This window comes from Ammodytes marinus, assembly GCF_949987685.1.
Source record: "Ammodytes marinus genome assembly, chromosome: 24".
NCBI classification, from domain to species: Eukaryota; Metazoa; Chordata; class Actinopteri; order Uranoscopiformes; family Ammodytidae; genus Ammodytes; species Ammodytes marinus.
In genome coordinates this window covers 6453456-6468059 of record NC_137228.1, presented here as the reverse complement: position 1 = coordinate 6468059, position 14604 = coordinate 6453456, and the positions used below count along the sequence as shown (strand labels likewise).

Below are 14604 nucleotides of genomic sequence, written 5' to 3'. Positions count from 1 at the left end.
AGTAGGGCCTATATTTCTTTATCTTCAGGCCAACGGTTTTTGTTAAATATTTTAATGAAAGAACAGCAGTAACTTACATAATTAAAAACAAGTAAAGGAGGACGGTCGGTAGATGGCGGTGCAACGCACCTCGCTTTTTACAAACCACAGAAGGAGAACGGGACCCTCCGCCAACATGAAGGAACACAGGGCAGTTTCTGCCTCTGGTTTTAAAGAATAAGCTTTTGTTATGTCTATAAGTGCTGAATCCACTTACTGGACTAAAGTAGATGCGACGCCGAATTAATATCTTGGGTGAGACGGTTTTCTTTCGTTTCGTCGCTTCGCTACTTGCAGCATGTGCGCGACTGTGGCTAGTTGGAAGGCCGCGCGCTAAGAGAAAACATAAAGTCATTAACTAACTTTAGCATTTAGCCCTCCTTTGCATGGTCTTTCAAGCGTGAGGCATTGGAAATAAAAGTACGTTGTTAACAGACTGAGCGTCTGTTAGTGTCCCACTCACACGCGCACGTGTGCATGAACGCAAGACACGTAAACAATAGCGTTAGAAGTGGCTTAGGCTAAGTAAGTAAGGCTAGGAACTTAAGCTAGCAGGGTTAGGGTTAGCTAGCATGCAAACACAGTTCAACAGATAACAGGCCAAGTCACTTGCAGGTATTTTTCGTTTTTAGATACATTGCTACCTAAAGGAGGGCCACATCTGCAAGTAGACCATCCTATGTAGAGCCAAGCTTTCATAATAACTTGCTATATTCAAATTATTGTCTCATTTACAAGCTGCTAACATCTTGTAGCCCTGCAGTGGGGATGAATGAATGAACTCAATGCTAACATGGCATCAGTGGGAGCATAGTCACACAGCAGGGAAAGATAGGTTGGCCACAGTTATAGAATATTACTATTAATGTAATTAGATCTAAACTGCATTGCTCTTTATAAGAACTTATTTATTGATCCTCCTTCAGTCTCCTTAGTGTGTGTGTGGTGTATAGCTGGACTGACTCCTCTCAAACAGTCCCATCAACAGTTGTTGTGTGACATGTCTCCTCCAGTCCTGCAGAATGTCCAAGATCAGGCGGAAGGTAACAGTGGAGAATTCAAAGACCATATCTGACAGCAGCAGCAGCAGCAGCACCACGACTAGCAGCACCGGCAACCCCGCCGCGGCCGCCGCCCCCTCCCGCCGGCCCAGCGTGTTCGAGAGACTCGGCCCCAGCACTGGGAGTAATGCAGCTGCTGACGTATGTGGAACAAACTTATTTTTTTTTCTCTCTATTTTTGGATAATTTTTTTTTAATCAAGAACAAAAACACACAACTGTAAAAGTGAACACACAAACAAAAGACAAAATTAAATAAACAACTATGGCGTACCCTACTTAACAGGTTTCTAAAGACATTGTTCAAACTAAAGGTAAATGTTAAGCAAAAAAATAAAAAGGCAAAAAGGTGTCATGAAGGTCACCTCAGTGTTGTTATATAGTCCCTAACAAACTTTTTATTTTTTCTTAACCTGATTTGAAAAGTTCTCCCAGTGTCCTCTGTCCTTACTTTAAATCTGTTTCAGTTTTAGTGAATGTACTTAATAATGTCATAGTTTTTTTTGTGTCTTTCAGAGTCACTGTAGAAATTGGCTGAAGACCGGTATTTGCAGTTACGGCAACACTTGTCGCTACACACATGGAACTCAGCCGCGAGGCAAAGGTCTTAGCTTTAGTCGGTAAATATGGCTTTGTGTTTTCTTTTTTGGTTCAAATTTGGCGAGTGGGATTTCTGTGAGATGCCATTCACGGCTTCATTTTGATGGACACTGTGTATCTCTTGATGACGCAGGTCAGCCGAGAGACCCACAGGTGATCTGCGGGAGAGGATGAAGAATAAAAGACAGGATGTTGACCCAGAAAATCTGAAGCGAGACCTAGACGAGCCCACTTCCCCCACAGCCAGAGTGAGTCCTACTACGGTCTCTACGCTTTTGTTTTAGAAGTCATACTGTGTTTGTGAATGCGTAGAAACGTGCTGGTGTCTTTCTAACGTTTGTGTGTGTGTGTGTGTGTCCGTTAGCAGAGAGAATCCTCCAGAGGCCGACACAGGGAAAAGGAGGATATAAAGATCACGAAGGAGCGCACCCCAGCCAGCGAAGAAGAGCCCACAGAAGGTTTAATAGCTTTGTTTTGTGACCTAATTATTTGTTAGGTTCTCGGCTTGATTTTTAGGATTTAGAAATGAACCAAAAAAAAACGTCCCGATTGGGCTCCGTTTTGACAATTAAAAAAAAAAAATGCGTGTGTGTCTTCTTAAAGACTCCGATATCGGTGACTACGACTACGAGTTATCCCTGGAGATGAAGCGCCAGAAGATTCAACGCGAGCTGATGAAACTGGAGCAGGAGAACTTGGACAAGAGGGACGATATTGTCATCAAGAAGGACGAGACCCCCACCAAAACCAGGGCCACCGCCATGCCAAAGGTAAGTGACTAGTCTCTAATGGATTTCAATGAACATAATGATTTGTTAGTGTTTGGCCTGACTGGAAACGCCTGTGCCCTTAATGAAGTCACCCGACCTATTATCTCTTTTTATCCTTTAGGCCTCCCCGGAGCAGTTGAGCAGTAAGGAATCGCCCGCATCCAGAAAGTCCATTGGATCCCCGAAACACAAAAGTGGAACCAAAGGCCCAGGCTCCGGGAAGAAAGAGAAGAAGCTCTCTGTGTCCTCGCCCATTTCAGAAACTGCTAAGTAGGAGCCCTGTGTATTTTAATTTTTTTTAAATATATAAATGATTATGATATTTTTGAGGAATATGTGACTGATGTTTTCCCTCATTTTCCTAAGCAGGTCTTCCAAAGGGAGCCACAGTAAAAAGAAAGGGCCCCGCACCCCCAGCCCTCCTCCCCCCGTCCCTCTGGACCTGCCTGTGGTTGGGAAGAAACACAAAGGCAAGCACAAGAACAAGGAGAAGTCCGTGGAGAAGCAGAAGGAGGCCAAGGATCGGGGGAGAGATGCCGAAAAACACAAGGAGAAGAAGGAGAAACGCCGGTAGAGTGTGGATTCTAAATGGTGACGCCAGACATTATGTGTACAATGCTTATATTCTGAGCTCTTATGAATCTATCCGTGTTTTCCATAGGGATCGATCGGACAGTTCCCACAAGGCCAAGCGGTCTGTGACGTCGGAGGAGCGCTCTGGCAGTGTGTCGTCTCCCTCCAGGGGCGCTTCACCCCCCGCCAGGAAGAAGTCCCCCTCCCCCAAAGTGTCGTCGCGAAAGACCCCTGCACTGGTGTCCCCTCCACGCAGGTTAGCACCATGTGGGACAATGAGCTCCACAATACTTGACAAAAGTAAATGTACCAGGTTGCGCAGTAATACCCTATCCCAGGCCAGAAACTAAAACAAATAGACAACAGTTGAGGTAGTTATAGGTTTTGCCCTACTGTAGTACTTGGGGTGAGTTTGGGGAAGGTTTAAAGGGATAAAAAAAATAATGGATACCGCACAACCCTATTAATCAGTAAATACTGGACTAGCTACCTGCTTGGTAAATAAAGTCAAAGGTAGCTTTATTTTCAATTTCTTCAATATGTGCCAGACATACAGAGGAATCAAAATTACGTTTCTCTCCGACCCACAGCGCAACAAGACCAAAAGGATACAATTAGATAAGATGAAATAAGTAATACATACTATAAATACATTGTAAATAGTGCAAAAGTTAAGGGGAAACAAAACGGTATATATATTTTTTTTTAATGTGCAAATGAAGAACATAATTTACAATTGTAAGTGCAATATGCAGTAAACTGAAGAAATTGAAAGTGTAACCACCCTGTATATAGATAGATTGTATATATATAGAGAGAATATAAGGAACACAGGAAGTGAATTCAATAAATAATAATGATTGAGCTGTGGAAAAGGAGTAGGATTAAATAAGTGTTATACTTCTTCCTACTCCTCCTCAGGCATATCAATTAAATATATGTAATTCGCTTTTTCTTATTTTTGAAATCATTCGAACATCGTTTTTGTTAATTGTATTTTCGTGCTTTTCATTTTGTTTTGTATTTTTGATATGTTTTTGAAATAAATGTAATCAATCAATTAAAAAAAACCTTTCTGACTGCAGGTCTCCGTCTCCTCCCCGCCGGCTGCGCTCCCCCACCCCTCCTCCCCGTCACCACTCTCCCTCCTCTCACTCTGGCTCCTCTGCCCAGCGTCACTCCTCTTCTCCCCGGGGCCGTCGGCGCTCCTCGTCCCCGGCCTACCACCACCGCAGCACCGCGGCCTCCTCCCCGCCGGGCTCCAGGCGCTCCCGCTCCCCTCCACTCCCCTCACAAGATGCCTCCTCCCCCCAGAGGCGCTCCGACAGGTCCAGCCCCGCACGCCGTCACTCCAGGGGCCGCGAGAGGAGCCGCGGCGAGAGGGAGAGGAGTCCAGCCCCCGCGCAGGAGCGAAGGCATGAGCGCAGAGACGGTAAGTGTTGTGTTTTTAAGAAATGTATTTCTGTCATTTTTTCCCTTATTTAAAGTTAGAGTCAGGTACTCTGGAAAACACTTTAAAGTCAAAGTCACTTATTTTTTTTCCAATATTATTAGTAGACGGGTCAAGTATATGTCTGTACTGTGTGTGAAAGAAATCCAGTGTTAATACACAGCCCAGGCTCAGTAAACATGCATGTTGCTAGCTTTGATGGCCCCTTTGTTTACATACCAGTTTACAGAGCCTAGGCTGTGTTTTAACACTGGATTTTCTTTCAGCGCACATACACTGTGTTCAGGTAACGGATCGTGAGGAGAAATTCACTGATTTTTGATAACAAGCGTTCTCCAGAATCGCTGACTCCACCTTTTATTTTTAACAAATATCATGAACTTTCTGGGAATTTTTAGATGAACTTCTTCAATTAAATCTTTATTTCAGACTCTATTTTCAAACGGATCAATTGATCATTTTCAAACGTGTGCGTCTCTTGTGAACAGAAAGCCGCAGCAAGCGAGACAAGGACGGTATCCGCGACGACCGGGACTACGACTCCGAGCAGGTGTCGTCGTCACGTGACGACCGCGAGAGCAGAGAGGCGCGGGAGAGACGGGACGCACCCCGAGACACCCGAGGGAGGGAGCCCGCCCGCGACAACGCCAGAGACCCCCCTCGAGACAACCGGGACGTTAAAGACTCCAGGGACAGCCGCACGGAGACCAGGTCCAGCCGAGAGTCACTGGAGCTCCGGGATCGCGAGCGGGAACGAGAGAGGGACCGTGAGAAGGAGAGGGAGAGAGAGAGGGATAGAGAGAGGGAGAGGAAGGAGGAGCCTCAGCCACAGGAGGACAGGAGCAGCTACGGGCGGGGACACGGGCGCGAGGACGCAGGCAGAGCCGACGGCAGGCAGGAGAACAGGGCGACGGACAGGGGAGCCGAGAGGAACGGCCGAGGGAGAGGGCGCGGGAATGAAGCGCCTCCTGAGAAAGGCAAGGACAGATGTCATGTTTAGTTTCATTTTCTTTGGTAACGTAATAAATTGTAATAGTTTTATAAAGACAGAGAAAAAAAACTCCAATTAAACCAACCTGAGGGCTTAGGTTACATAGCCAGAATTTTTTTTTTTTAAATCATATCAATAAGTTATATAAAACAGAAAAAAAGGAAAGCCACTATAGTAATAGGTAACATAACAAGTTGAATTAAAACAAAAACTCACAAAAAAAAACAAGTATAGGTTATCAGAATAGCCGTGTAGCACTAATAACAATAATCATATGAAATTATGAATATCAAAGCATAGTGTGCTCATATCAAAAATGTTACTAAAACGTCCCTTTTTATTTTCTTCTTCTCCCAGGCTCCAACAGGACGACCCGTGGTTCCCAGCTGGAGAGCAGCCATGACAGCTGGGAGTCGCGGAGCAGCGCGGTGCGGGAGCGCAGCGTAGAGCGCAGTGTCACTGAGAGGAGCTCTGAGAGAGAGAGAGGCTCAGAGAGGGACCGCTATGATGGAGACCGCAGAGGAGAGCCAGCCAGGGACTCCTCCTACGACAGGAGAGGGGGACACGCAGAGAGGGACCGCAGAGACAACAGAGACAGAGGTGTGGGACTTTACTTAAAGCCTGGACATAATCTGAATTGACCACTTTTTTTTTTTTTTTCTTTTTTTTTTCTTAAATCTTTATTGATTTAAATTAGCATGCCACTTACAACAACAGTGTTACAATTCTACAAATACAAGCTGGCAAGAGAAAAAAAGGAAAAACAAATGAGGGAAGTGCTTATGTTCACGTGCACTTTAAAAATAAAAATAAAAAAACTTTGGAGAAAGGCAAATTGAATTGCATGCGATACAACCAGATAACACAAATACTATAGTTTGTACCATATTATGTTTTCAGCTCTTTTTGTTGCCTGGACATAATCTGAAACGGAACCTGATTTGTGTTCACAGATCCGAGAGCCGCCTCCCCAAACAGACACCAGGAGCCCGAGAGGGAGGACAGGAGGGATGAGCGCAGGACAGACGATAGGCGGGACGACAGGACCCGGGAACGAGAGAGGGAGCGGGAGAGAGAGAAAGAGAGGGAGAGGGAGAAGGAGAGAGAGAAGGAGAGGGAGAAGAAGGAGGAGGCTGAGCGCGAACGGGCCAGGGAAAGGGAGAGAGAGAGGGAGCGTGAGAGGGAACGGGAGCGCGACAGAGAGCGGGAGAGAGAGAGGGAACGGGAGGAGCGCGACAGGGAGAGGAAGGAGAGAGAGAGGGAGAGAGAGCGGGAGAGGGACAGAGAGAGGGAGAGGGAGCAGCGGGAGAGAGAGAGGCAGCGCGAATGGGAGGAGAGGGAGAGAGAGAGGCGCGAGAGGAGGGACGACACGAGGGACGAGCGGCCAGTTCGGGACACCCGGGATGACCGCAAGACCAGGCACGTATTACGAACCCAATTAAACCTAAAACAAAAGATCCTATGTATGTCATTTGGGGAGTTTGTTGATGATCTGAAAAGAGTTAGGCATATTTGTCAATTAAAATAAAATATATTGTCATTTAAGTTTGATAAACTTTACAGAAATTTGGTCAAGATGCGGCTGACAATGCTCTGGTTCTGATTACAAATAATTATTTTGAACCAGTCCAGATTTTTGTAAAAGCTTACTTTGATATCATGTATTGATTTTTTTACTATTTTAGACTGGGATTCCAAAAGCTTTAAGAAAACAAAAAAAATTCTAATATATGGTCAGACTACATTACATAGACTGTCCATATACTTACCTGTAAATAGCCAATTTTTCTTTTGAAGTAAATAATTCTCTCCTTTTTTCAGTCGTAAGAGGCCCAGGGTGGAGAGCAGCCCGAGCCCCCGACCCTCTCCCAAGCGAGCCACGCGTGACCTCAGCCCGGCGGACAGCGACGGCTACAACAGCGCCGAAGACAAAAGTGAGCGCCCCGTTGGCCGAGGGCAGGCCAAGCTCCACCCACAGCCCCTCCTCCCCACCCCAGTGTGTCTGCCTTCATCTGACAGTAGGGAAATTCTTTGTAAAAAAAAATATATATATATATATACACACTCCAATTTAGCGGGGATTACATTTCAGTATACTGCAAAAAAACACACTCTTTGTTGAAAGAAAATGGATTCTGGAAGGATGCTTGTTGTCAAAATCTGTGAAATTTCTCTTCAAGATCAGCTTCCTGTCCGTACTGTGTGTGTGCTCTGCAAATGTTGCTATCTACGGTGGGCCTCTTTGTTAACATTCCATTTAACAAAGCGTAGGCTGTGTATTAACACCATATTACGGAAAGGTAGCGGGTCGTTAGAAGATATTCACTCATTTTGACTGTCATTTTGACAACAAGCGTTCTCCAGAATCGTTGACTGATGGCTTAAAGTTAAACATTTTTTGGTGTGTATGTTTAGGTGGAGACAAGCATCGTCTGCTGAGCCAGGTTGTGCGGCCTCAGGAGCCTCTGCTGCGCTCTCCTCCCAGGTCCGGTCCGTCCGACGACAGGCCTCACTGGAAGGACGAGGAGCGCCGGGGCCCCGCAGGGGACAAGAGGGAGGGGCGCGCCAGTCGCCTTGACGACCTGGAGCCGCGCGGGGACCGCAGCAGACGAGGGGAGCAGCATCTAGCAGACCCCCCCTCTGACTCCCGCTCCAGAGGCAGAGACCAGAGAGAACCCACCCCACCACCACCACCACCTCCTCCTCCTCCTCCTCCTCCTCCACTGGCCATCGCCGCTGTCCCCAGTGACGACAGAGACGCCCCGGCCTCCCAGTCCCACGAGGAGGGCAAGAAGAAGACAAAGGCCCAGAGGAAAGTCTTGAAAAAGGGCCGTAAAGAAGAGGAGACTGTCGGCGTGAGCTCGGTTAGCACTGGAGATCGTTTCAACCCTGAGCCCCCGACCGGCGCGTCCATAGACGCACCTCCGCCGCCCTTAACCTCCCCAAGGAAAGGAGCCAAGAAGAAGGCGGCCCTGGAGCGGAAGAGGAAACGGGGAGCAGAATCAGATGTCTCGGACGAGGATGCTACGGCCCTCCAGTCGACTGGTAAGAGGAAGAGAGGCCCCCGCACGCCACCGCCCTCCATGAGGCCCAACCGAGGGGCCGCAGCCAGCACAGAGCCGGCCCCTCTGGCCAAGATGGACAACTTCAGTGACTGGTCCGACGAGGAGGTCATTACAGACAAGGGAGGAGCGCCGCTGGAAGCACAAGCTCCGATCGCCCCTGCTGCTGAGAGGGCTCCGACTGAGCCTGTGAGGAGAGGTGCTCCCAAGGCGGGTAGGGACAGGGAGCGCTGCATCAACCCCCCTCCCATAGCCCCTCTGTTGGCCCAGGATCCACCCATGTTACTACCCACACCACAGCCCCTAATGGCCCAGCCGCTGCTCCGCAAACCCCCGCCAGAGACCCAGCCACGCAGCAGCAGCATGGGCAGCAACCAGAGCCGCGCGTCGGCAAGGCGCCCGCGATCGCCCTCCAACGAATCAGCCAATAGAGAGGATCCCCAGGGCCCGCGCTCACGCCGGGGCAGGCTGCAGGGCGCCGGCAACACCTGGGACACTAGGGAACGAGAGAGGGAAAGAGAGAGGGAGAGAGAGAGGCCGGGCATCAGTGACCCTCCAGTGGCCGAGAGGAAGTCTCGAATCGACCAGTTGAGGAGAGGAGCAGGAGAACCCAGCCGCAGCACCTCCTCTGGTACGTAAACACTCATACACACATTCAAAAGTAATATCTGTTAGCATTTAACAGTAAAACGTAATATTTCGCTAATTTTGGGGATTTTGACAATAACGGTAATTGACAATATTTTGCATCCCTCAAAAATGTGTTTGTAAAAGCCTTGTATTGTACGAGCACCCTGTTGTTAACAGTATATTAGATGTGAAGGATATTAAGAAAAACAACATATTTGAGAAAAAAACTGCTAAATGATGCAAGTCACAGTCATAGTTCAGTTAAAATATTTTTTATTAATTCAAGTTTAACTGACTTCTATCCACCTCTATTGTCTTACAGACCGGCAGGATTCCCGCAGCCACAGCTCCAGGCGTAGCTCCCCAGACTCTGAGAGGCAGACCAGGTCTCGCGCCGGCTCCTACGACAGCCGAGAGAGGGAGAGGGGGGAACCGCCGTTTGAACCACGGGACAGAGAACGAGAGCGCAAGGACCTCCGGCCTCAGCAGCAGCAGCAGCAGCAGCCACAACAACAACAGCCCCTGCTACTGCTCCAACAACCCCTACCCCAGCAGAGAGACTGGGAGCCCGAGCCCCGCGACTGGCCCAGCAGGGGACGGGAGCCTCTGCTGATGCGTCCCGGTCGTGAACCCCTCCTCCGAGAGCGGGACATGCGGGACAGGGAGCGCCTGCTGCCAGACGGACTCCTCCAGCACGAGAGGGAGAGGGAAAGAGAGAGAGACAACAGAGGAGACAGAGGTGGAGATCGGGAGAGAGAGAGGATGATGATGGACCTTCTGCCCCCCCACCCTGACCCCAGGGCCCCTGGCAGAGGGACCCTGAGGGGGGACATGGGAGGAGACATGCCCGGGGACATGGTGAGACAGGACAGGGGCGACTACGAGCCCCTGCTGCCCAGGGAAGCCTTCAGCCCGCCGGACACGGACAAACCCAGCAACAGTCACCACATGATGGCAGAGCAACGGGAGCTAGAGAAGACGGACAGCATCGACGGTAAGCAGTGAATACGTGTTTGCTGTTACACCGTTTTATTGATTTTTTTCTCAACCCGACTTTGAGAGATAAAGTTTTCGGGGTTATCCGAGCCAAGTATGCTCAGACGTCTCATCTGTCATTAAGCACAACTCGCAGTAGCTTCTTTCATCTGCTTCAAAGCATTGTCTTTTACCAAAAATAGCTTTTTTAAGTCTTGTTACAGCAGGTGAACAAATTTGATTTAAAGGAATATATGTGTATTGTTTTCCTAGGGGACGATGATGGTAAAGATGATGACGGGCAGTCAGTGGCGTCGGTCGGAGAGGAATATGAACCAATCAGTGACGATGAGCTGGATGAAATCTTGGCCGACAGTCAGAAGAAAGAGGATCAGCCAGATGATGAGAAACCTACAGGTACCAGCAAATGTTTTACAAATTCAACTTCCAGTCACAAACACAAATTCTGTTACGTGCGGACATAGGTGCAAATGAATACAAAAGAAATTCATAAACGCTGTGCAACAGACAAGAAACAGTGCAACAACAAAAAATATTTGAAGGACATAACAGTGAAAGTCAAAGATAACAGTTACTCTAAACATGATTGGGTGGTAATGTAAAGTGGCGGCGCCGATAAAATGGCATGTCCGTTGTACAGTGTGCAGAGGTATGGTGTGTAGAAATTCACGTTTTTTTCTATTTTCTTTCATTGACGAAGCTTACTTTTGCTTGAGGGATTATACATTTTTTATTGATTTAATAGAAAATATTGCTCCAGACGTTCCTTTTTTTAAACTAACTCCCATGTGCCGTCACTGCCAGGTCCTCTGGATGTGATCGACGTGGACTGGTCCAGCCTGATGCCCAAACAGAAGCAGGAGCCCCGGGCGGCGGGGGCGGCGTTGCTCCGGTTCACCCCCGGGGCAGTGCTCCTCAGAGCGGGCATCTCCAAGAGACTCGCCGGACCCGAGCTCCTGGAGCAAGTCCGAAACGTGTGCAAGTCAGAGCTGGATGACCCTAAAGGTGGGAGTTGTGACATCACAAAACCCTAAAATGTTGACTTTTGTCACATTCATTTGCTTTAGTCTGTTTCCCATTACTAAAACTTTGCTACGTCTCTCCTGACAGATGTTGACAAGCTGTTTGAGCACGACCTGGGGGCCCTGAATATGGCGGCCCTGAACAGACGAGTGGAGAGGGCCGGTCTACTGAGCAACCTGGGGCCCTGCTGCAAGGCCCTGTGTGCCCGCAGGGACTTCGCCATCCGCCGGCAGCTCTTAAAAAACGACAAGGTACATGTTATTCCATCACTGACGGGACAATGAGTATTTTATTTTCTCTCTGAGTCACTTACAGCTGTACTATGTAACAGGAATATGTGCTCTCTTTTTTTTGACTGCTCTGCTATGTCTAAAAATGTAGCTGAATATTTATCCAAAGCGTGTTTTTTATTTTTGTAGCCAATAAAACATTTCATCAGTGTCTAGTCACAGTCATATTTAAGTGGATTGGTTATAGGGCTCAACAGTGCAGTTTTGGTAATGTTCAAATCCCATTCATTTTCTCCAAAGCAGATTTGATTATAAGCCATAATGTCATAAGCATACAAGGAATACTTGCCGCAAGCTACCCGAATGTGAAACAGTGATATATGCTCCTGTAGATGACACAAGTTCGCATGATATCACTCTCGTTTTAAGAAAAACATAGTTTATTCGCAATCCCGGGGAGAATAATTACACTACCCATGATCCTATAGTGTCCAAGCGACGTCTCTGATTGGTGGAGCCCGCTGTTACCATGGACATGTTTATCAATGGCGCATACATTTTGGGAAAGCGCTAGGGAATCGCCATGGACTGTGGGATGAGTAGTTCCTTCACTCCCAGAAAGAAATATGTACATACAGTCTTGTACCTTTGGCTTTTTCTCAGTTTTTCAAAAAATGAATTGCGCCGAATAAAAGGTTTTATGGTCACGAGTATTGGTACATATTACTTTGTGTTATTGTCCGAAGGGTGGCAGGAGAAGCCAAAGGCTTATCAGGTCAAATACACAGCTACTGATACAGATAAACATTTTTTTAAAGAAGATGCATTCCAATACACAGACAATTTTAGGTCTCCTTATTCATTGCCAGTGTACAACAGACATGCTTTCCATTTTCCTCTCTGCCTGTGACAATGCAGATAGTGATATGGCCTTGTCCATTTCTTCTCTAGTAGTCTAAACACATCTGCAAAAGTATTCAAAACAGTCAGTCTGTCTGCTGACCTCAGCTGCAGTCCCATAACATGCAGTGTATTTACAAATTCTTCAATCAGTGAATGAGTTTTTTTTTAAAGTAAATCAATGTTTGTATCCCCACAGATAAATATCTTCTTTTGATTTGCCTTTGAAAGTAATTCTCCCACGTATTCTATAAAGTCTTCCATTTTTGAATCGGGTGTTCTGTACACACAGCTGCTTTCATTTGAATTTCAATAGTCACACATTCCATTAGGTTATCAATTGCAGAGCACATTGTATTTACGATTTCAAACCTTATATTTTGACACAAACCAGTTTAAATCCCTTTAGTTCAAAGTCCATGCTGGTTGGTTAGGCTCCATGGTTAACACGTTGGATAGAAGAAATTATTAAAATGTCAATGGAGGTTTTGAATGGGGAAATGTACTTCCGGAACATGAGCTGCTACAAAATTCACTGTTGATCCCTATTGTGATCAACATAATATTAAAAATAATATCAAAAACGAAAATGAAAAATCTTACATAGTCCAGCTTTGAAAAAAAACCTATTGTGCAAATGAATATGATGACAGATGTGTTTCAATCTCCCTCTCCTTTTGCTCAGGGTCTAACCAAGCAGTACCCAACCACGCCGGTGGTAGACACTGAGCTGCTGCAGATGAGCATGCGTCTCTTCAGGAGGACTATGGCGGGCCAGGCCCCAGGGCCCGAGAGGCCCGACGCAGGGTCGGCCCCGGCAACAGAAGTGACTGCGGCCGTGGGCAGTAAGCTCAGCGCGCCAAAGGCAGAGGTTTGCGTGTCCTGAAAGAAAGATGGCTTCCCTCCTCAGCCTTTGATTCCTTCTAGCCCATAACTCACCCTGTCCCATTTCTTTCCATGCATTTTATTTTTTAATTTTTTTTATAGCCGTTAAGGAAAATAAAGAAAACCAACAAAATTGTGAATCTTACCCCAGCTATGCTTCACATGTTTTGGATGATCTGAGAGTGCCGTGCCATAAGACTACTGGACAATTCTAGCCTATGGTGGTGTGTAATGAACCATGTACGAGAAACATGACATTCTTCGTTGTGCATTGTATTGTTTTAGAGCAACTTTTTAATTGTCCGTTTTACCTGCCTAAACAAATGAAATAACTGTTTTGTTTTCATATACTGTGCATTGGTTACTACGACTGTGCATTAAAATGGTTAGATGTTGATTTCTGTAACGGGTCTTTTGCTTTACACAAAGTAACTGTTCAGTCAACTGGTAATGTGATGTTCTTGCTATTGTTGTTTACACCACATTACAAAGTTTTCGCAGTGTAACTGACCAACCACACTGAAATATGCTGCAGGTACTTGAATGAACACTTCTCATGAACAAGCACTGCCAAACTATTCCTTCATTGAATGTCATTTGTTAGAAGTTTTTAGTCTTAGGGAATATTTGATTTGCTGTTTGCGCCCAAGTCTTTGTTTTCGAATGGTTTGGCAATGTCTCCCTGAAATGAACTAAAGTGAGTGCAGAGTACCATGTCTCCTACACTGCCACATGGAAGTCACCTCATCCATCCATCCATCAAAACCAAAAGGGGGCAAAATGTCCCCAATAGGAGAAAAAAAACACTTGGTAAAAATGACTGTAAAGATAATTAAAGTCATCTACACGTCACGTTTCAGTCCCAATAAAAAGACTTGTACAGGTTGAAGAAACTGAAGCCCTGGGATGTTAATTCAACAAAGTGATGTTTTTGAGCAGAGCAGGTCGTGCATGCTGTGAGTGCTGAGGACACTAATTCAATGGACAAAGCCGTGTGTCGGACTGAACGGCTAACGGAGAATAATGAGAACTGGAGGTGGGGACAAAACAAAAACTCCATGACAATTCCTACCATCCATGCAAATATGACTTAATGACATTACAGATATCACAAAGAGATTGGGCTCTGTTAGTCAGACCACAACTCTATGTTGAGGTGAAGGAAAAATACTTTTCTCAATACATATTTATTTTGTATTAAGGCTCAAGGTGAATTTGAAATGTGAAAGTGATATGTGGTTTAACGCTGTATTTTTTATTTTTTTTACTGTCAAATAAATGTAGATGGACGTCTTTGAATTGGAATGACATTTTGCCAAATAAGGACACCTGAAGTAATTAAAATGTGGTGCTACATCATCAATATGTCCAAATTTAAATGACCATAAAGAGCTA

General features: G+C 46.3%; 1 protein-coding gene across 2 annotated transcripts; it reads left to right on the top strand.

Moving 5' to 3' along the window:
- Nucleotides 1-155: 155 nt before the first annotated feature.
- Nucleotides 156-14469, top strand: zc3h13 (zinc finger CCCH-type containing 13). 2 transcript variants are annotated; one of them, XM_080053210.1, is made up of 20 exons: nucleotides 156-294; nucleotides 1053-1241; nucleotides 1616-1719; nucleotides 1833-1947; nucleotides 2067-2157; nucleotides 2303-2469; nucleotides 2591-2739; nucleotides 2839-3039; nucleotides 3131-3298; nucleotides 4128-4474; nucleotides 4981-5469; nucleotides 5841-6083; nucleotides 6437-6902; nucleotides 7305-7501; nucleotides 7899-9176; nucleotides 9498-10169; nucleotides 10424-10567; nucleotides 10976-11176; nucleotides 11282-11445; nucleotides 13010-14469. In XM_080053210.1, exons 2-20 carry the CDS (start codon nucleotides 1062-1064, stop codon nucleotides 13208-13210), a joined length of 5577 nt encoding a protein of 1858 aa, XP_079909336.1. In that variant the 5' UTR covers nucleotides 156-294; nucleotides 1053-1061; the 3' UTR covers nucleotides 13211-14469. The 2 variants fall into 2 exon arrangements, with proteins under 2 accessions (XP_079909336.1, XP_079909335.1); XM_080053209.1 differs by having other exon boundaries at nucleotides 2064-2157.
- Nucleotides 14470-14604: the final 135 nt, after the last annotated feature.